At 36.6% G+C, this 23,712-nt stretch overlaps 1 protein-coding gene and 1 pseudogene across 1 annotated transcript in view; both read left to right on the forward strand.

Annotated features, from left to right (window-relative positions):
- Window positions 1–23,712, forward strand: part of SLC30A9 (solute carrier family 30 member 9) — a 77,291-nt gene that overhangs the window by 14,217 nt on the left and 39,362 nt on the right. Inside the window, 5 exon segments of the mRNA XM_027598805.2 lie at window positions 11,677–11,736; window positions 13,800–13,899; window positions 15,640–15,732; window positions 16,102–16,184; window positions 21,451–21,509. Coding sequence (XP_027454606.2) covers window positions 11,677–11,736; window positions 13,800–13,899; window positions 15,640–15,732; window positions 16,102–16,184; window positions 21,451–21,509 — 395 coding nt within the window.
- On the forward strand, window positions 825–8,263 carry LOC113924484 (annotated as a pseudogene).

The raw sequence follows: 23,712 nt of genomic DNA on the forward strand, positions 1-23,712 counted from the left end.
GTCTGTCTAGCTTTTTTTCTGGGTGTCTCCTGTTAGATGTTCCATCTCGAATAGAATGTAGTCTTGTTCTCTGGTCTCTCATGCCCTAGCAGCATGGAGGAAGCTCAAAGACTATAAACCTCAACAGAAATCTCAGGGGAGAGGTTGGCTTTGTTGATTTTCACTTAGTCTGTAGAGATTCTGCTTTCCTTTTGTTTTTGCCCTCTTTGCATCATTTTTGTGAGCTTAGCAATGTGTTTGAAAAGATTTTGTTCAGGGTATCTAGTCTGCTGTGCAGCATTAAAATGAAGTCCTTTAATCATTAATTTATTCAAGAGGTATTTATTTTGAGGATTTTATTTATTCACTTTGGAGGTAGAACAGGGGGAGGAGCAGAGAGAGAGGGAGAAGCAGACTCTACTCTGAGCGCAGAGCCAGACTCAGGGTTTGATCCCACATCCCTGAGATCATGACGTGAGTCAAAACCAAGAGTTGGATGCTCAACTGACTTAGCCACCCAGGCACCCCAAGATATATTTATTGAACACTTTCTATATGGCAGCAAAATAGAATGACTCTGAGTTTATTACTAAAACAGAAAATTACTAAAACCAAGTTAAGCAAACAAATATAATACTGTGTAGTGAACACTGTGATGGAGGAAATACTGTACACCCTCAGGAGCACTTAGAGGGGTATTGAACTGAGTGTTGAGTGGTTGAGCAAGTTTTCAGTGAGGAAATATTATCTAATTAGGGACCTAAAAGAAAATTAGGTATTGGTGTGATGAATGGTAGAGAAAGAAGGTAAAATGCAAGTAATTTAGTGTGATTAGATTAGTGAGTATGGGACCTGGTAGTGATGTTGGTAGTTTTGAGAGCACAAGGGATGAATATCAGGAGGTAAGTAAAGTCAAATCAAGGTTTTGTTGAGGAGTTTGGACTTCGTTTTCTAGGAGTGGGAATCTGTTAGAGTATTTTAAGTAGAGGAAGTACTTGATCAGATTTAAACTTTTAGGAAGATAATTAGTTGCCGACTGGAAAACCGATTGGAAGGAAAGAGATTGAGAGCCGTAATACAAATGAGGGCTAGACTAGGTTAATGGCAATGCTTTTTTTAAGTGAGTAGATGAACTGGAGATTTAGGAGCTGAAAAATTAGGACTTGGTGATTGAATTTAGGAAAAAGAGAAGAGGATCAAGTAAAAGCATGGTGCCTGGTAACTCACTGGACTGGATGATTGTGTAGATGATTCATTGATTTCTAAAATTGGGAATACAGAGCGAGAGTGTATTTTAATGAGAAGATGGTGATTTAGTTTTGGACATCTGAATTGTAGGTGCCTCTCTGACATCTTAACAGATGACTGGTAGGCAGTTGGGTATGCTGCTTTTCTGCTGTGAGACATCATCATCTCTTGGCTGGATTACTGCCTTCTCCTGGGCTCCGTGCTTTTACTCTCTTTCATGCTCATTATGTTTCAGCCAAACCAGTCTCCTTTTAATACAAACCTTGTTCTCACTATAGGGCCTTTGCTCTAGGTACTTTCTCGTTCCAAGGTACCCTTCTACAAATGGCTGACCCCTTCCGGTCATTTACATCTTAGTTGAAATGTCAACTCTGCACAAAGTCATTCTTTAATCACTTCATCTAAAGTAGCCACCCACTCAGTTGGTTAAGCGCCTGCCTTTGGCTCAGGTCATGACCCATGATCTGGAATCTAGCCCCGTGTGGGGCTCTCTGCTCAGCAGGGAGTCTGTTTCTCCCTCTCCCTCTCCCTCTGCCCCTTGCCCACTTGTGCATGCGTGTGCGTGCTCTCTCTTTCTCTCCCTGTCTAAAATAAATAAATAGAACCTTTAAAAAAATAAAATAAAGCAGCCACCCAGTCTTTAATATTAGCCTAATTTAATTCTCTTTGTAAGTAGCAGTTAATACTGACTGATATTTTTCAATATTCTTTTATTTATTTCTCATCTCCTACTTGTTTTCAAAGCCCTATGAGAGCAGGAGCCTCAGTGCCTAGAGCAGTGGTTTGCATATAGTAGGGGTTTAATAAATACTTGTAAATGAGTGAATGCAGAGTTCTAACTTGGGGAGAGATTTAGGAGTAGCTATTAGCTATACCCAGGAGACAGCTAAGTCATGAGTGTGTTTGAGACAGTACAGGAAGGGAGTTCAGAGTGAGGAGATAAGATCTTCTAGTACAAAAATCCCCAATAAATAAGGGACAGGTGGAAGAGGAGAAGCCTGCAAAGAATACTTAAGAAGGAGCAGCCTGGAGAGGTAGGAGAAAAACAAGGAGAATATGGTGTCAGAAGAAGAGAGTGTTTGAGGAATAATAACATTTCAAGACTACCTTTTCTTTAGTTGGATGTCTTTTACAGGGGAATATCTTATAGATTCCTCGAGAAACCTGTGCTTATGTTTATAATTCCTGTTTTCATCCTTTTCCCTAAGCCCCGTCTTCCTTTTGGGCTTACTGTGCAGTTTTAGCCAATTTGTTCTCTTTTCCTTGTGATGATGGAGAACTGCAGGGACGAATGTTGATTGAGAGTTTGATATTAGAAGATGAAGGGATGGAGAGTATAATGAGTCCCTCAGTTCCAGAAATAAGTGTATTTATTGGAACATAGAAATGGGAAAGAAACAAGTGATGAAATAATATAATTAAAGGTAAAATATGGTATTATACTCCTCTGAGGTGAACATAGACTCAGGCAAAAGTACTTAATGTTGGTTCTGCTGTATGAAATGCTTGAAATGAAAATCCATGACCAGATTTCTTTTTTCTCCACCGAACTGAAATTAAAATGTTAGTTTATTTTCTTATGTTAGAAATATATTGTTTATTGGCGGTTTTATTTTGGGCTCAATTTTCCACAATTTGCGTAGGACAAATTAGACTTGTTAGCCATTAGGTAGACATCAAGTAATTGCTTGATTGAAAGATAATTTGTATATTTAAGGATTTGAGATTGACTTTTGAATAATTCAAATCACATGGTAAAGTCAGGAACAGCTCATTAAGAGGCAAAGACTTGCTAAGGAATCCTTAAATTTTTAAGGAGCATTCAGATGTTTTAAATTTTAGTAAAATTAGTTTTAATTTTGCTAATGACAGCAGATGTGTGGCAAACAGCCAGGGGTTGAGCCTTTTAAACAAGTGTCTAGAGATATTCATGGATAGAATGTCTAGTTATTTATTGAAATCATAAAGATTCTACCCCAGTGTACAGTATAAGCTTATTAAGATGTTGGTGGGCAAAATAAGTATTCATACATGTGTTTGAAACCATTTACTAGCGTTTCTTATTTATAATTCTTAGCACTATATTATTAGTATCATCTAGACAGTTTGTAGTAAGAAAAATATCCAAAAATATCAGTCTTAGAGCAACTCACTTCATGTGATGTGGTTGAATTATTTTGATCATTGTGGAAAAGAGGATTGTGTCTGAAACTTTCGACAATAGATTTTAGTTGTTCAGATACTAGGTGAGTGTTGAAAGCTTTTCCTTCACTTTTGTCTACCCTGCTCTCTCTTCCTCAAAACAAAATTTTAAGTAATTGATATATGGATTTTATAAAGATGCTTTAGAATTTGCAAATAAAAATAAAAAAATAAAATCATATTATTGAACTGTTCAATGTCAGATGTTACAAGCTGTAGTTATTAGTGTGTTTTTAAATTTATTTTTTTTTATTTTTTAAGTAATCTCTACACCCAACGTGGGGCTTGAACTCACAACCCTGACATCAAGAGTTGTATGCTGTGCCGACTGAGACAGCCAGGCACCCCTATATAGGAGTGTTTTTAAGCCTATCTTAATTTACCAATATACTCTCATAACCTACTTAGGATTTGATGGGTAATTAAAGCCTTTTTGGATTTTGTGATACATGTTTTAGTTAATCAAAACATAATATACCAATGATTAAAGTCATTTCTCCAGTGGCTTTCACTAAAAAAAACCCTAAGAATATACTAAAAAGAAGATGTAAGATTTTTGCTTTTATTTTTTTTATTTGGAAGATTTTATTTAATTATTTTTGCAAGAGAGAGAGAGAGGAGAAGAGGGAGAAGCAGAGTCTCTGCTGAGCAGGGAGCCCGATGCTGGACTTGATCCCAGGACACTGAGATCATGACCTGAGCTGAAGGCAGACACTTAACTGAGCCACCCCAGGCGCCCTTTGCAAAGAGTTTTACCTTTGTTAGTGCCTAGTTCTGTTGGCATTTAATTTATCTTAAAACCTTGAAGGAAGGTAAATCAGTGGGCCTTAGGCAGAAATTCTGATCAAGATGGCATTGTGAATAGATGCTTTGAGGTATCTTTTCTACTTCTCCTAGGAGTGATAGATAAAATATAGAAGAGAAAACTGAAAAAACAATTGGACTGAAAAAAAGGATGTGCTTGTACAAAAAAAGAGTGTAACAAAAGGTACTGGACCTTAGTCTATAATCAGGCATTGGCAACCAGGGGTTTGGTTTGGTTCGGGTGCTACATGCATAGCCAGGTGCTGGAGTCAGACTTATTGTTTGAACTTACACACACACTCTCATAGAGGAGGCCGAACTAGCCTCTTCCATTTGTTATGTGAGGCTTTGTCTTGTAGGAGGCTGTAAAGTAGGGAGGCAAGAGGGAAAAACAGGAACTGGAACCTACTATTTGCTGGTTTGGAGACTGGATAGAGCGGTAGGAATTTCAAACTGGCAGTAGGAAATCTGGTTCAAGACAGAAGGATCAGATTGAGTTTTGAGCTAGAGCATGAGAAGGAGAGTGAAAGGATATATCCTATTCAGAATAAGATTGTAAATTCCAAAATTTAAAAGTACAGGAAGGATCATACTGCAATATATAAATTTCAGATCAACACATTATACACCTTAAATTTATAAAAATCTTTTATGTCAATTATATCAATAAAAAAATAAAAGTACATGAAAAATCCTAGTTGTAAGAAAGCCAACAAATTCAAATGTGTATTAACTCTAGATGATATTAAAATAACAGCCTGAATTGCTTTAAAATAAGTTTAATATCCTCAAAAAAATAAATACATCTGGAAAAGAGCCAACTAGAAATCTTAGAAATGAAAGTGTAGTCACTAAAATAAAAATTTAATAGATTAGGGGTGCCTGGGTGGCACAGTTGGTTAAACGTCTGACTCTTGGTTTTGGCTCAGGTCATGATCTTAGGGTCCTTGTTTCGAGCCCTGTGTTGGGCTTGGCGTGGGGTCCGCTTGAGATTCTCTCTTCCTCTTCCCCTACCCCGCCTGCTTGTTCTTCGTCTCTAAAATAAATAAATAAATCTTTAAAAAAAAGTTTAATAGATTAAATAGTCATCATCAAGTAGAGGATTAGTAAATTGAAATTGACCCTCAGTGTGCAGAGGAAAGCAAAAAGATTTTCAAAAAAAAAAAAAGGCATTTCAGAGGCATGAAGCTCTAGCCTACATTTAGTAGGCCATTTCAGAGAGAATAGAGAAAAAAAGAATCTTCAGATCAAAAGTACACTTTGAATACTAAGCGGGAGAAGTAAAAATAAATTCACAGATTTAGAAACAAAAACAAACAGCCCAACTTAAAAGCTTCCAAAGAGAAAAGTGAAAATGCTATCCAGTTTGTTGTTCTTTTGAAGTAGGCTTTTTATCTGCTACAATATGCAGAAAACATAAGGAGGAGTGATTTGGAGTAACATCCATGAAAGGGTAAAAGGAAAAATGAATGTTACTCTAGAATTTTACACTGGTCTAAATAACCAATCTAGAGTGAAGGCAAAATAAAGATATTTCACGTCTAAATAATATATTGTATGTTAATAAAAAATTTAAAAAAGAAAAAAATATTTCAAATCTAGAAGGATGAATGTCATTTACTATTAACCCACCCACATTAAAAAAGGAAACTTAAGTATGTATCTGTATGTATAAGATGCAGAGTAAACCCAGAGGGAAAAAAGCACTGGAGGGGCGCCTGGGTGGCTCAGTCGGTTAAGCGTCTGCCTTCATCTCAGGTCATGATCCCAGGGTCCTGGGATGGAGCCCCATGTCGGGCTCCCTGCTCAGCGGGGAGTCTGCTTCTCTCTATCCCTCTGCTGCTCCCCTGCGTGTGCTCTAAATAAATAAATAAATAAATAAATAAATAAAATTAAAAAAAAGAAAGTATTGTGATATAAAAGAGACCATGAAGAGCAAGCTAGGGACAAAATGTTTCGGTAAAATTAACTGTTGATAATAAAAACAACAACCTTTTAAAATATTAAATGCTAAAATTTTAGTCAAGAGTAATAAGATCAAAGAAGCTTTCCGTGGTTAAAGGTTTTTTTCTTTAGAGGAGAGTTGATATACTGAATGACTTTATTGATGGTTGGAAAGATTTATAGGAAAGTATATTATATTTTTAAGTGGAATCATTAAAACAAAAGAAATGTAATCTTATAAATTTCAGACCATCATAGGGGATGGGGCGGGAAGAAGATGTAGATAATTTTATCAATCTAACAGATGGCAAGAAAGGCAAAATAAAAATAAAAGCAAAAAAAAGGGAGGGGGGGAATGGTAAACTGAACATGGACGGTAAAACGGCAGAAGTCCAAATGTACCACTGCTCAAGCAGTCAGATTTCATGGTGCTGCATATCATTTAAGTACACTGATGATCTAAGTATTTCAAAACACTTTTTATTACATGTTTTCAAAGACATGTTCTGGATCCTCTACTATCTCAGCTGCTCAAGTTCTTGGCTCTTAGGATTCTCCTCTTGATCTGTTACACCACCCTTTTCTTCCTCTTCATCATTCTCACCTCTATGTGAAATCCAGTTGGTCCTTCCTTGATTTCATTCTCCTTTCTAGCTCCTGCTAAAAGTCCGAATACTGCTTTCATATCTCATCTCTCATTCTCACCTTAGCCTATTGCTTCTGTCCCCCGTTCTTCCTGCTGAAACTGCTGTTGTCAGAAGCTTACCAGTAACCTCCATGTTGCTAATCCAGTTGTTACTTCTGTCCTTCCCCCTCCCCTGCCACCATGAAAAATACACAAACATCCACTCATATATCAAATGTTGTTTTAAACATAGAGACAGCGTAGGAAGTTGGTTAACAGCATAGACTAATCAAAATGACTCCAGTTTCAATCCTGACGGCCTTCATGTTTAAAATCCTAGCTGTGTGGCCCTTTGGGGAAGTTGAAAACTTTCCTGTGCCTCAGTTTCCTCATCTGTAAGATGAAGATAATGTAGTACTTCCCTCAGCAGCTTTGTTATGATTAAATGAAATAATGCATTTACTAAATGAAATGATGCATACTACAAAACTTGTAGTACAGTATGTGGCATATTTTAAGTGCTTAGTAAATGTTAGCTGTTATTAATAAACTTAATGTATCTTATTAAGTGAGGGTATAAATACAAGGGAAATTTTTTTAAGGGTGAGATTTTTGTTACAAAATACTCGATACATATGAAAGAATATATATGATGTATATCTAAGTTAGGAAACATAACAAAATCAGCACCTGGGAATTTACCACCCAGTGTAGGAGCCTTACATTCTTGATCACATCCCCCTCGTAGTCCCCTTCACCCCGTGCATCCAAAGCGACCATCCTGGTCAGTCCCCTCTGCCTCCTACACCGGAATCAGACTCAGGATTGAGAAGCCTAGCTCATAGCTGAGCCCAACAGATACCACGTTACACCAGCTCTCGTGCTTGCAGTTACTATCATTGCCAAAAAACTTGTATTAAAGGAACAGACAGGCTCTGATGATGAGGATGAATCGAGTGAACAAGCCTTTATTACGTGAGTGATGGAGTATATGGATCATTTCATTGGATCCTTTATGATCTAATGCCCACGTGAAACCCCTTCTGCAGAAGAGACCCAAACCAGATTCGAGGTACTATTCAACTAGCATATTGGGACCAACATGTGACAGCCTTGATCACGTTGTTGACAGCTGTGATTTGCCCGAGATGCATGTGGGCGATTGGATGCTGTTTGAAAATGTGGGTGCTTACACTGTTGCTGCTGCTTCTACTTTGGGTGGGTACCAGAGGCCAGCTAGATACTATAACATTTCGGGGCCAACATGGCAACTGATGCAGCAAATCTAGAACCACGACTTCCCGCCCCAAGTAGAGGCATAGGACATAAGCCCTCTGTCTGTGTCCTGTGCTTGGGAGAGTAGGATGAAGCATCCCCCTGTTGCTTGTGCTTCAGCTTGCGCTCACGTGTAGGTGCCACTCCTGTAGCTGTTCACTTTGAGCTTAGCTTGAACTGTGGGATTTGGGGGGACCATTTAACTTAATTACTGCTGGTTTTGAAAAGTCTTTGTAAGTAGAGTTGGCATGGATGCAACAATATGGAAGGCTAGGAGATGGGGCCAGTTATCTGTGTTCCTATGGAAACTATTTGAATAATTATTTTTATAGGATTTTTATTCACTTCTCACACATGCTACTAAAGAGTGCTCCTCAGCTACTGAGCAAGTGTTTCTAGCTTATACATTTGGCAGAATGGGCCAAAAGCTTAGTGTTGTGACCTGTTTTAAAAAATAAAGTACCTTGGGGTTCTTGGCTGCCTCAGTCAGTTGGGCATCCTACTCTTGGTTTTGGCTCAAGTCATGATCTCAGTAGTCCTGGGGTCAAGCCCTGCATGGCCTCTGCACTCAGTGTGGTCTTCTTAGGATTCTTTCCCTCCTCCTCTCTCACCCCCTCTGCCCCTCTTCCTGATAAATCTTAAGAAAAAAAAGTATTTTGAGGGGTACCTGACTGGCTCAGTTGGTGGAGCCTGTGACTCTTAATTTCAGGGTTGTAAGTTTGAGCCCCATCTTGGGTGTAGAGATAACTTTAAAATCTATATTAAAAAAAGTATCTTGAAATAAAAAAACAAAAACAAGAAAAACCAAATGACTGTCCTGAATTTTGTGCCGATTTCTAAAAAAAGGAATAGATTTAGACATTTGTATGTATCTCTAATTGTTTAGCTTGTTTTTATTTATTTATTGTGTGATAACTTATTGTATGTATGCTTTTGTGATTTACTTTTTTCATTAAATTTTGCTAAGATTTATCCTAACAGTATATGTGTCTGGTTCATTAATTTTCGTGGAGATAATTAGAGTACGTACTTCGAGGGTTATGTGAATTAAATGAGTTGATAAATGTAAATAAGTAGTGGTTGTCACATAGTAAAGGCTCAAAGAAAGAAAACTATTATTATATTTATTCACTACTGTATGAAATCCATGACTATAACATGGTATATCTGTCTTTTCTCATGCTTACGGACATTAGGGTTTCCAGTGTGAAGCAGCAGAGCAGTGTGGCTCTGAAACACTCATATACTTTTCTCCTTGTATTCTTGTGCAAGTTTCTATCAAGGCAAACATACTGACTTAGCAGTGTAGTTTGCTAGGTCATAAGTTATGCTTGTGTTCAACTATATTGATAATGGCAGCTTGTTTAGCAGGGTAATTGTGCCTGTTTATATTTCCACCAGCAGTGTATGAATTCGTACATTGCTCCTGTATCCTTACCAACATTAGATATTAATATATTTTTTTCATTTTTTCTAATCTGATGGTTGTAAAATGTAAAGGGTCCTGGGATCGAGCCCCGCATCGGGCTCCTTGCTTGGCAGGAAGCCTGCTTCTCCCTCTCCCACTGCCTCTACTTGTGTTCCCTCTCACTGTGTCTCTCTCTCTCAAATAAATAAATAAAAATCTTAAAAAAATATATATATTCTCCCAATTTGAGCCTTTTCTTTCTTTCTTTCTTTCTTTCTTTCTTTCTTTCTTTCTTTCTTTCTTTCTTTCTTTCTTTCTTTCTTTCTTTCTTTCTTTCCTTCCTTCCTTCCTTCCTTCCTTCCTTCCTTCCTTCCTTCCTACCTTCTTTCTTTCTTTCTTTCTTTCTTTCTTTCTTTTTAAGGATCTTTTGATGGGCAGAAGTTTTGATTTAGCAGAATATACCCATTTTTTCTTGTTTGAGAAATCTCTCTATCATAAAAATATTCTCTGTCGTGTCTGTTAGACATGTAAATGCCGTAACACGTAAGTCCTTAATCTACCTGAAATTGTCTGTTTATGGAGTGAGGTATATTTAATTTTTAACTTTTATTTATTCATTTATTTCGGGGGGAGGGAGTTGTATAGTTGTCCCAGTAGCCACTCAATAGTCATTCTTTCCTCATTGAATAGTATCTCTAGAATATTTTTTTTCAAGATTTTATTTATTTATTTGAGGGAGAGAGCACAAGCAGGGGAAGGAGCAGAGGGAGAGGGAGAGGGAGAAGGACAAGCAGACTCCTGCTCAGCAGGGAGCCCGACACAGGTCTCTGTCCCAGGACCCTGAGATCATGACCTGAGACAAAGTCAGATGCTTAATCGACTGAGCCACCCAGCCGCCGCCCCTCTAGGGTAGTTTTGAGTAAAAGAATTTATAGTGTGTGTCCTCGTTTTGTTCCTTATTTTAAAGAAATGCATCTAAATTTTCACCATTGAGTATGTTTGTTAGAGGTTTGTTTTATTTTTTAAGAAAATTCCTTTTTGGGGGAACCCTCCTACACTGTTGGTGGGAATGCAAGCTGGGGCAACCCCTCTGGAAAACAGTATGGAGGTTCCTCAAACAGTTGAAAATAGAGCTACCATACGATCCAGCAATTGCACTACTGGGTATTTACCCCAAAGATACAAATGTAGGGACCCGAAGGGGTACGTGCACCCCAATGTTTATAGCAGCAATGTCCACAATAGCCAAACTGTGGAAAGAGTCCAGATGTCCATCGACAGATGAATGGATAAAGAAGATGTGGTATATATACACAATGGAATATTATGCAGCCGTCAAAAGGAATGAGATCTTGCCATTTGCAACGACGTGCATGGAACTGGAGGGTGTTATGCTGAGTGAAATAAGTCAATCAGAGAAAGACATGTATCATATGATCTCACTGATATGAGGAATTCTTAATCTCAGGAAACAAACTAAGGGTTGCTGGAGTGGTGGGGGGGTGGGAGGGATGGGGTGGCTGGGTAATAGACATTGGGGAGGGTATGTGCTATGGTGAGCGCTGTGAGGTGTGCAAGACTGTTGAATCACAGATCTGTACTTCTGAAACAAATAATGCAATATATGTTAAAAAAAAAAAAAGATAGCAGGAGGGGAAGAATGAAGGGGAGTAAGTCGGAGGGGGAGATGAACCATAGAGACGATGGACTCTGAAAAACAAACTGAGGGTTCTGGGGGGGGGATGGGTTAGCCTGGTGATGGGTATTAAAGAGGGCACATTCTGCGTGGAGCACTGGGTGTTATGCACAATGAATCATGGAACATTACATCAAAAAAACTAATGATGTAATGTATGGTGATTAACATAATTAAAAAAAAAAAAAAAAAGAAAACTCCTTTTTGTGTTAATTTTCAAAAAAGGCTTGAAACTTGAATGGGTGTTTAATTTTAGTGAATGCTTTTTCATTAGCTCCTGAAATGATTCTATAGCTTTTGTCCTTTAGTCTGTTAATGATGAGGGGCATTAATAGTTTTACTAATGTTTGACTACTCTTAAATTCCTAGGATAAATGCAACTTGGTCTATCATATGTTATCTTTTTTACACATTGCCTTATCATTAGCTAATATTAAGTTTATAGGTTTGTATGAAAGCAACTACTTATTGTTACTTTTTAAATAAACCTTACAGCAGAAAATATAGGCGCTGAACTGAAAGCTCCACTTAAGCAAGAACCTCTCCAAGTAAGAGGTAAATATATTTTATTCTATTTTTTATTATAATGGTGTTTTGAATTAAATATACAAAATTAGTTTATATAGAGCTCTATATAATTATATTATTCTGAGTGTACAGTCCATTTTTACTTTTCTTTAAATATACCAGCCATAAAGATTTATTCTCCTGCTTATAAGCTAATTTTCTACTGAAGTTTACTTTGCATTTTGGTTATAAATTTTGTGGTAATTGTTTTTTCAAAAGCCCAAAGAAGGCAGTAATGGCAAATAAAAGTCATCAATTACTTTATCATTTTTAGAAAAGTAATGTGATTAAAGAGACCAGCACCTTTCAGTTACAGCATGTTCAAATCCAGATAGAGTTTGGACATTCTTGTCCAGCTTTATTTTTTAGGAATAACTGAGTGACGAAGGCATTCTTGTTTGCAGCTCTGCCCTTTGTAATGAGCTATGGCTCCTGTCTCCAAAGCAGCATGTTTGACAGGGGGGTAACTCTGTGACTAGAAGCACCATGGCTTTGGCATCAGACGAAAGTGGACTCAGTTTGTGGCTCCAGCACGTACTAGCTGTATGGCCTTGGGCATTTTCCCTGAGCCTATCAGATTGTGCTAAAAATGGGATTTCTTTCCTAGGATAACCTTGAAGATGATCCATAGTATATAGTTACAGCTAAGAATAATGAACACGATAGCAGTCATCATCGTCAATAATCTGGGCCAGGACAGACCAATAGGGATTTCTATATACTTTGAAGAAATCTTTAAAAAGTAACTTAAAAAAAAAAACTCATCTTTTAAAATTAGTAATTCTTTGCTCCAGAGGAGCTCATCTGGATAGAGAATTTTAGGATTATTAGAGTAAGGCAGTTTAGAGACTTGAAACTCATGGAAAAAGAAACCTGAACTTCCTTAGATGTATTTTTTCCAAATAAAGTTTTGATTTGTATACTGAACTTTATGTTTGAAATATTATTATTTGTACATTTGATTTTAATAGTTAATGTGTTATTTTAAGAGTCTTTTTTACCTACTGTAGTGATGAATCATTTTAGTCTTAATTTGCTCTTTCCACTTCAAAATACAACAGAAAACTCATTAATTAATATCTGGGAATAGAATATGAAGTGACAGGGTGGCAGTTCGAAACAGAACACATGACTTTCTATTGTTTTGCCCCTGCTCTTCAGATATTTGCTTATTTTATTTATCTATGTCATACGACCAACAGTCTCACTTTATAATGATTTATAAATATAGACCTATATTGAGTGTAATTTTTAATTCACAGACTATAATTGATGCCAAATTGGTATTTTGTTATTGATATCTCTGGGTTTTTTTTTTAATGAACGATTTGATACTTGGTAATAGGGAAACAATTTAATAGAAGGCAGTATTTTACCTATAATCTGTAATAAATTTCCTATAATTTTTAACTGATAAAAATATTTATGTTTACTTCAGCTTTCTTATGGATTGTGTGAAATAGTCCAGCAGCTTTCAGGCTTTTTTGACTGCAACTCACATAAGAAATACTAATGACCTACTATGTACATACATTATTGTGTGTGACTGAAACAAAAGTTTTCACAAAAAGTACTTATTCGCTGTGTGTGGTACTCTTTGATCACTTTCTATTTTCATTTTTTATGAAATGCCGGTTTCACCCTACAGTTTGAAAAACATTCGAGCATATAATTTTTTTACTGAAACTTCATTTTCATTTAGACCCTAGACAATTTATTGTTACTATTTTTAGGCCCTAGACAATTTATATTGTATTGGTACAATTTAAACAGACCAGGAATACCTCTACAGGGTGTCCATTAGACAAAGGATTGACATTTTGGCATCAGTTACAGATGACTATGGAGGTAAAATCTAGATGGCTACAAATGGAGTTCTGTCCTGTTCTGCACTTGGGAGACTCTCTTCTGATGCCATTCAGTGCATCAGGAAAAACATCAATTTTCTATGAAATTCATTAGTGAACCCCCTAAGTGTCAGCATATGTTCATCTTCTAATGTTATGTCTAGTGTGCATATTTTTTATGTTTTCTTATATTTTTGAATTTAGTCAAAGCAGTCCTTAAGAAGAGGGAATATGGACCAAAGTACACTCAGAATAATTTCATCACTGGAGTCAGAGCAATAAATGAGTTCTGCCTTAAATCCAGGTACAGCAGTTGGTTTTTTTTACTGTGGTAGTTATAGCTAATCTAAATAACCATTTATTTCTTAGAATGTGTTACTTGCTACTGTCCATGTGAAAACTTTCCCATGACTCCTTCCTAAATTGAAGAACTATTTGTTCAGTTAAAAAAATGTTAAAATTGTTAGCTTATTAAACTGAATTCTGCTTCAGTGTGAGCAATTGCAGCCTTTCGTGGTATCTTAAACTCAAAAAAGCAGGTTCTTCAAAATGTCTGTATCACACAAGAACCTTAGGAGTTTTATTATTATGTTAATATGTGGCAGATAAGATACCTTATCAATAAGATATTTGCATATTTTTATATTTAACTTTTTAAAGTTACGGGTTTATTTGGCTAGCAGAGTTGAGTAATTAATTTAGTTACATTTATGTTCACACTCCAACTCTGTTGAGCATAAATTATTTTTGTTTTCTGGTATCTTTTTATTAATTTTCTTGTAACCATAGAGATTTGTTGAGATATTTGCAACAAATTAAAAATTTCACCCTCCTTTCTGTGTTTACCTAAGAAAGTCATATTACATGGAAAATTTCTTGGCAATTTAGTCATCAGATTTAGCCTTTTTTTCCCCTTTCCCTCCTGGTCACATCCTCTATTGTATATTATCAAGAAAATAAGAATTCTTATAATCAGTTTTATAACTTTCATAACTATTAACAACCAGTTGTGACATTGATGTAAAACAATGTCCTTTTCACATGGAGTATTTCATTTAGTTCTCACAAAAATTTTGTGAATTAAGTAGATTAGGTATTGCTGTCTCCACATTGTAGGCCAGGAAACAGTAAAGATGTTAGTGATGACCCAGCTCATTTACTGAGTTAGCATCAGGGGGTTAGAATACATATCTTTGATACCTTGTCCAAACTTTTTACTAATATGTGATGGTTTGTTGTTGACTTATTGTATTGTATTGTATTTATCTTAAAGATTTTATTTTTAAGTAATCTCCATACCCAGTGGGGCTCAAACCCTCAATCCCGAGATCAAGAGTCGCATGCTCCACTGCCTCAGCCAGCCGGGTACCCTATAAACTCCCAAGTTTAATTTCTTGGAACTTATACCAGCTTTTTATTTATAGGCCTTTTCATAACTCTTAAAAAATTTCCATAGGAAGTACAATGATCAAATTTAGAATGACTATTTAGCAGTGACTTGATGAATACATACACCTTTCAGAATTCAAGAGAATGGAAAATAAATAACATAGAATTGACAGATACTCTTTATGACTTGATACCTATAGATAGTATTACCATTTAGTATCACCATTTAGTATTAATCTGGATATAAACAAGTGTGAATATAAATTTTAAATTTAAATTCTTAAGTAGGGGATGGTACTCTAATCTATGTTTTTTCCACTTTTTTTTCATACGTCAGACATTGCAGTGGGGTGTCCATAGCAGATAAATACAAACACTGATGAAGGAGTTGAATCTCTGCATATTATGTAATACATATTATGTATTTTTAGTGAGCATCAAGAATAATTGTTATTTTTTCATTGTCTCTAGACCAATTTTTGTGTACAAAAGGACGTCTTTAAACTCATCTTTCAAACCTTCACCTGATCTGTATAGCCTTTAAAGGTCAGGATCTAGGTAGTGGCTTTTATCTACCCCTAATAATCCTTCTAAGAACAGAACAAAAACTGTATGAACCTTTTCTGAATAAATTCAGCATGTTTTCTTTCTTCAGTGATCTAGAACAACTTCGAAAAATCAGACGACGAAGTCCTCATGAAGATACCGAGTCCTTTACTGTATACCTGAGATCAGATGTGGAGGCAAAGTAAGAACATACTTCTTTTAGAATAAATATACAAGCCAAATTTTGGATTAATAAAAACGCATATTAGATAGAGGTTTTTAAATGATATATTTTAAAAGCAAAGTATTTTCATCTTTGCAAACTTGTCTGCGAATTACTAGTATGTACTAGTTAAAACTATGTGATAATTTATAAGAAAATTTGCTGTTGAATATACTTGCTGTTTAGATTTAATTTAGAAAAATTTCTTAAGTGCTTTATATTTTTCCTAAAGGACCTTATGCTTTGTTGTAAGAGTCTCATGTTGTTATAGTTCATCTCGATTTAAATATGATTAATAATAAAGTCATTAAAATTGTCCATTGTTGATGGCCATGTGTGTATGCACAGATCTTTGGAAGTTTGGGGAAGCCCTGAGGCTCTTGCCAGAGAGAAAAAACTGCGTAAGGAAGCAGAAATAGAATACAGAGAAAGTAAGTATATTCAGTTTAAATTGGAGTTAATTGAAAAGTAACTTGTAGGTAAAACTTGGGCCTTAAATAATTACACTCCCTAGTAGTTGCATGCCTCTTGGCTTTGGCTCTGTTGGTTCTGGCAAATACCACTTGCCACTTTGGGATTCAATTACTTTTTAAAAACAGTATCAGGATGCCTGGGTGTCTGACTCGATTAAGCGTCTGCCTTCGGCTCAGGTCATGATCTCAGGGTCCTGGGATCAAGTCCTGGAGCCTGCTTCTCCCTCTGCCTGCCACTCCCCCTGCTTGTGGGCGTGTGCGCTTGCTCTCTCACAAATAAAATCTTAAAAAAATAAATATATAAATAAATAAAAACAGTATCTATTTTTTCGGTTTTCTCCTCCATAGCTCTTTAAAGAAGAAACAAAGCTGGTTGGTGGTTTATTAAAAGATATATGAATATTATAATTTATGGTCTGGTTTGAAGATTATACTTGTTCTAAAAGTAGTAGTGCTTTCTTACAGAAGAGTCTGTTAATTCAGTTTCCCCATTTCTACTTTACTTTTTTTTTTTTAAAGATTTATTTATTCCAGAGAGAGTCACATGAGTCGGGGGAGGGGCAGAGGGAAAGGGAGAGAGAGAGAAGCAGACTCCCTGCTGAACGCAGAGATGCCAGGCTGATCTCATGACCCATGAGGTCATGACCTGAGCTGAAACCAAAACTTGGATGCCTAACTGACTGAGCCATCCAAGCGCTCCCCGCCCCCATTTCTACCTTAAATAATTCATTTAGCAGGTACTTACCAAACATTTACTGTGAACGAGAAGTTGTGCTTGATGCTTGAGATTTAGTTGCAAATAAGACTTTCAGGGCATTTAACAATCCAATAGTTGAGTGACAAAGCCACCTTTATAGAATTAGGATTCAGGATTATGTGAAATATAATTTAGATAATTCTTTGATTTGTATATATTTATGTATTCACTAATGACAAAAGTGATGCACCCTTGTGATTTAAAAAAGAATACAAAAATATAAAGAATAAAAAGTCTCCTTTCATTCTCTCTAGTTACCATCTCATTTTACTTCCTATAGATAACTGTTGCTGGCAGTTTGGGATGCATCTATCCAGATTATTTCTGATGCATTTTCAAATTTATATACATACATTTTTTTCGCTTAAACATAAATGGGGTGACACTATTCCTATTGTTTTGTACCTTGTTCTTTATACTTACCAGTGTAACCATAAACATATTTCCATGTCTACATATAGAAATCTACCTCTCACTCATTCTTTTTTAACAGCTGCATAGTATTCCATTGTATGGATGTAATAAGCTTTATGTTCTCCAATTTTTTTTACCTTTAAAAAGAACACATTATGTTCTTTTTAAATGTCATATTTCTTAAGTATATAATAATATATTATGCTCTTATTACAAATACATGGGATAAAATGTTAGTAGTATTTCAGGGTCAAAGGACATGGGCATTTTAAAATTTGGTAGAATATTCTCCAAAGGAATATAGTGCCAGTTTACATTTACACTTATAGTGTATGAGGGTGACTATTTCCTCATGCCCTTGACAATGCTGGATATTGCCATTGTTTTAACTTTCTTGTGTATTTGATGGGCAACAGATGGCATCTTTAATTTTGAGTTTCTCTAAATTAAGATGGTGAGACCTCTGAGACCAAATCCTTATCCTATCTTTACCCTAACTGCCCACAGAATGGATCATGTTTCCCTTATGTTGAGGTGACCGCTTATTTTCTCTCCTGCCTCCTTAAAGGAAAAAAAGAAAATTATGTGTTTGCCATTGATTTAGCTATATGAAACAAACTCATCTCATCACCCTTTGCTGGGTCCAAAGCTGCTGTCTCTAAACGTGCCATCTTGTGCTTTGTATCAGTTAGTGCTGGAGAAATCTTGAATAGATTATGTACAAAACTGTTTTTAAATTTTATATTATTTTGGAACTTTACTTCTTTGGGGTGGGGCACATTGGCCACCCTGTCTGGCTGAGAACTCTCTACAGTCTGTGGGCTGACAGTGTGCTGATCTTTTAAAGTTTCTTTCCCTCCCCAATTCCCCTTTTTGGTGAGGTTTCTGTGAGGCCTGTTAGGTGTGCATCCTGCAGCTTATTGGCTTAAAATGCAGTCTCCTTTGGTGTGGTCTCTGGGGGCCGATTGGGAGAAAGAAACCAATAGGGCAAACTGTTTGATACTGAAAATTGACAAGTGTCTTTTTGAAATAAAGAACCAGTCCCTCTAAAAAAAGAAAAAAAAATTTTTTTTTTAGTTTCTCTGATGAATACTGAGGTTGGTTATCTTTTGATATGTTTGTTTGTTTTTCTTAATTCTTCTGTGATAATTTTTATACCCTTTACTCATCTTCTATTACATTGTGTGTCTTCTTAAATTGATTTTCATGAGTTTTTGATAGATTTTAATTCTTAATTGTGTATGTTCTGAATATTTTCTTTTTTTTTGAGTTACCTACATTTTATTTATTTTTTAAATTTTATCTTTGTGTCAAGTTTTTATTTAAATTCCAGTTAGTTGACATATAGTGCAATATTGGTTTCTGGAGTAGAATTTAGTGACTCATCACTTATATATAACACCAAGTGCTCATCACAAGTGTCTTCCTTAATACCCATCACCCATGTAGCCCATCCTGTGCCTACCTCCCCTCCATCAGCCCTCAGTTTGTTCTCTATAGTTAAGAGTCGCTTATAGTTTACCTCCCTTTCTTTTTTTTTTGTTCTCTTCCCCCATGTTCATCTGTTTTGTTTCTTAAATTCCACATATGAGTGAGCTCATATAGTATTTGTTTTTCTTTGACTGACTTGTTTTGCTTAGCACAATACTCTGGCTCCATCTACATCATTGCAAATGGCAAGGTTTCATTCTTTTTGATGGATGAGTAATACTCCATTGTATATATACACCACATTTTCTTTATCCATTCATTAGTCGATGGACATTTGGGCTCTTTCCATAATTTGGCAATTGTTGAGAGTGCTGCTGTAAACAGTGGGGTGCGTATGCTTCTTTGAATCAGTATTTTTGTACCCTTTGGGTAAATACCTAGCAGTACAATTGCTGGGTGGTAGGGTAGCTCTATTTTTAACTTTTTGAGGAACCTCTGTACTGTTTTCCAGAATGGCTGCACCAGTTTGCATTCCTCCCAGCAGTGTAAGAGGGTTCCCCTCTCTCCGCATTCTCACTCTGTTGTTTCCTGAGTTGTTAATTTTAGCCATTAGTGTGAGGTGGTATCTCATGGTGGTTTTGATTTGTATTTCCCTGATGATCAGTGATGTTGAGCATCTTTTCATGGGTCTGTTGGCCATCTGTATGTCTTATTTGGGAAAATGTCTATTCATGTCTTCTGCCCACTTTTTACGTGGATTATTTGTTTTTTGGGGTGTTGAGTTTGATAAGTTCTTTATAGATTTTGGATATTAACCCTTTATTGGATATGTCATTTGCAAATATCTTCTGCCATTCTGTAAGTTACCTTTTAGTTTTGTTGTTTCCTTAGCTGTGCAGAAGCTTTTTATCTTGATGAAGTCCCAGTAGTTCATTTTTGCTTTTGTTTCCCTTGCCTCTGGAGACATGTCTAGTAAGAAGTTGCCATGGCTGAGGTCAAAGAGTTTGCTGCCTGTGTTCTCCTCTAGGATTTTGTTGGTTTCCTGCCTCACATTTAGATCTTTCATCCATTTGGAATTTATTTTTGTGTATGGTGTAAGAAAGTGGTCCAGTTTCATTCTGCGTGTGGCTGTCCAGTTTTCCCAACACCATTGGCTTGAAGAGATGGTCTTGTTTTCATTGATATTCTTTCCTGCTTTGTCAAAGATTAGTTTTTGTTTTTGTTTTTGTTTTAAGATTTTATTTATTTTTCGACAGAGAGAGAGATAGCAAGAGAGGGAACACAAGCAGGGGGAGTGGGAAAGGGAGAAGCAGGCTTCCCGCAGAGCAGGGAGCCTGATGCGAGGCTCGATCCCAGGACCCTGGGATCATGACCTGAGCCGAAGGCAGACGCTTAATGACTGAGCCACCCAGGCGCCCCTCAAAGATTAGTTGACCGTATCGTTGTGGACCCATTTCTGGGTTTTGTATTCTGTTTCATTGATCTATGTGTCAGTTTTTGTGCCAGTACCATACTGTCTTGATGACTGCAGCTTTGTAATATAGCATGAAGTCCGGAGTTGTGATGCTTCCAGCTTTGCTTTTCTTTTTCAAGATTGCTTTGGCTATTTGGGGTCTTTTGTGGTTCCATACAAATTTTAGGATTGTTTGTTCTAGCTCTGTGAAAAATGCTGGTGGTATTTTGAGAGGGGTTGCATTAAATGTGTAGATTGCTTTAGGTAGTATAGACATTTTAACAATGTTTGTTCTTCCAATCCCCCTACCTGTAGCCCTTGGTAACCAGTCTCCTACTTTCTGTTTCTATGAATTTGACTGCTATAGATATCTCATATAAATAGAATTATACAAAATTTGTCTTTTTAACTCAGTTATTTCACGTAGCTTAATGTCCTCAACATTCATCTGTGTGCCAGAATTTCCTTCCTTTTTAAGTCTGAATGATATTTCATTGTATGCATATACCGCATTTTGTTTATCCATGGACATTTTGGTTGCTTTCACTTCTTGACTATTCCGAATAGTGGTGCTCTGAATATGGGTATGTAAATATTTGAGAACCTGCTTGCTTGTTTGCTTCTTTTTTTTTCTTTCTTTCTTTTTTTTTTTGATGTATACCTCCTGCAAGTGGGATTACTAGATCATATGGTAGGTAGTGTTTAATTTTTTGAGGAACCCTCCATGTTGCTTTCCATGGCGGTTGTACCATTTTACAGTCCCACCAGTATACAGAAGGTTTCCAGTTTCTCCACATCCTCACCAACGCTTGTTATTTTCTGGGTTTGGTTTGATTTGGTTTTTGGATAATGGCCATTCTGATGGGTGTGAGGTGATACCTCGTTGTAGTTTGAATCTGTGTTTTTCCGATAATAAGTTTGATATGAGCATCCTTTAATGTGCTTGTTGGCCATTTGTATATCATCTTTGGAGAAAGGTCTGTTCTAGTCCTTTGCCCATTTTTTATTTGAGTTGCAGATCCAGATTTTTTATAGTAATCTGATATTTTAGCTCATAGCCAGTAGAACATATTTAACATACTCTCAAAGAGAATAATTGTGTTACCCTAAAATGTGACTAATAGAATATGTATGAGCTAAATGTATTTTGTAATTCTTTTCTTGTAAAGGGCTATTTAGAAACCAAAAAATATTAAGAGAATATAGAGACTTCCTGGGAAACACCAAGGTAAGTTTATCTTTCTGATAATGTTATGTGTGTATATTTTGCACAGTGAAATTTTAGTATCAGTCCATTGTGAAATTTTAGCATGTCTGATCATAATTCAAGATTTTCTTGAGCACTTGTAACTTACCAAATTATATGGTCTGTTTGTCTCTGTTTGGTTTTCTTGAAATTAAAAAAAAAACTGGGACATAACTTCTCTTTATATTCATAACAGTGTTGAGGGGGTGGGAGGGATGGGGTGGCTGGGTGATAGACATTGGGGAGGGTATGTGCTATGAGCGCTGTGAATTGTGCAAGACTGTTGAATCACAGACCTGTACCTCTGAAACAAATAATGCAAATATATTAAGAAAAAGAAAAGATAGCAGGAGGGGAAGAATGAAGGGGGGGAAATTGGAGGGGGAGACGAACCATGAGAGAAGATGGACTCTGAAAAACTGAGGGTTCTAGAGGGGAGGGGGGTGGGAGAGGATGGGTTAGCCTGGTGATGGGTATTAAAGAGGGCATGTTCTGCGTGGAGCACTGGGTGTTATGTACAAACAATGAATCATGGAACACTACATCAAAAACTAATGATGTATGGTGATTAACATAACAATAAAACATTAAAAAAATTCATAACAGTGTTATAAACCATAAGTGTATAGATAGAGGTAAGGGAGAAGACTTATTTTCTTAGGTTTTTAGCAAAATTCAGCTCTCATAAACATCTTTAATTTCCTTTGTCCTCTCTCCTACTTCTAACCCTGATTCAATATTCAAACTGCCACTTCTCTGCTTGTACTCAAAAAGTTTAGCCGTTGGAGGAGAAAATTACACAGCCATTCTGATTCTTTTCTTCGTATTATATGAGTAATATAAAACCAGCGGACACGATGCTATTTGACAGTCTTACTGAACTTCCATAGTGCATTCAGTCTCTCTCTGAGATAGCTGTTGCATACTTTTCCTCTCTTCCCAAACTTCCTACAGCCTTACTCTTCAGCTGATGACCTTGCTTCATCTTTCACTGAAAAAAATAGATGTAACTGATAAAAGTACCTCACTTTCCATCACCAGATTTACTAACTTATCTACTTGTGTGCCAGAATACTTCCTACTAGAAGGAAATTAATATTGGGACCAGTATAGAAAGTTTACTTTTATTATCCTACCTCTTATTCTCTTCTGAATCCTCTTCATTTGGGCTTTCATCCCCACCACTCCACTGAAATGGCTCTTATCAAAGTCACCAAGACCTCCAAAATACCAGGTAGTCATGTCCAGAGTCACCGTTGCATTTAAACCTAATTGGGAAGTATCTCCTGTCAAGAAGTGACTGTCCTATCTGGAGAAGAGGCTAGCTGTACAAATTGTCTACTTTCTTCTGAGTTGCATTTGAGACATTGCTCCCTTTTGGCAGAATTTAGGTTGGTAATGATGACAACTGTAGTCATATTTTATTTGATGTTCTTTTCTTTTCCATTCATTATATTCAGAACTCCGTAATTTCCATTTCCCATATGAGTTTTGTGTTTCTGGCATCCCATTGGTGGAGTCCTTGTCTGCCTCATGAGCCAACCTTTTCACTTCGGTGACCTGGCAGCTGTGGAATAACTTAGGCTGGTGAGACCGGCCTCCTGGGAAGATCTGTTCCTAGGTGTTAGATCTGTTTCACATGGAGGATCATTGTCACCGGATGTTTGAGAGTAGCTGCTGACTTCTGAAATCAGTGTCACTAGAGGCCTTTTGAGGATTCATACTTGTCAACCTTGGAAACGTTCCAGGGTTTGAATGGAATTTCTTTTTTTTTTTTTTTTTAAGATTTTATTTATTTATTTATTAGAATGAGCAAGAGAGGGAGAGCATGATTAGGGGCAGAGGGAGAGGGAGAAGCAGACCCCCCACTTCTGAGCAGGAGCCGGATGTGGGGCTTGATCCCAGGACCCTGAGATCGTGACCTGAGCTGAAGGCAGATGCTTTTCACCAACTGAGCCACCCAGGCACCCCTAGAATTTGTTTCTATTACACTCTTTTTTTTTGTAGTAATAGGATAACATTTTAATTTCCCTCTACTGTTCCCATATTTCCGTAAGGAACATTTACTCTTCTACTGAAGATGGCTGCTTTCCTTCTTTAAAATATATGGGGCTGTTCCTGTTAAATATTAAATATTTTAAAATATTAAGTTCTTTACTTTTTTTTTTTTTCCCTGATCCAGACA

Source organism: Zalophus californianus, chromosome 2 (assembly GCF_009762305.2).
Source record: "Zalophus californianus isolate mZalCal1 chromosome 2, mZalCal1.pri.v2, whole genome shotgun sequence".
Taxonomy (NCBI): Eukaryota; Metazoa; Chordata; class Mammalia; order Carnivora; family Otariidae; genus Zalophus; species Zalophus californianus.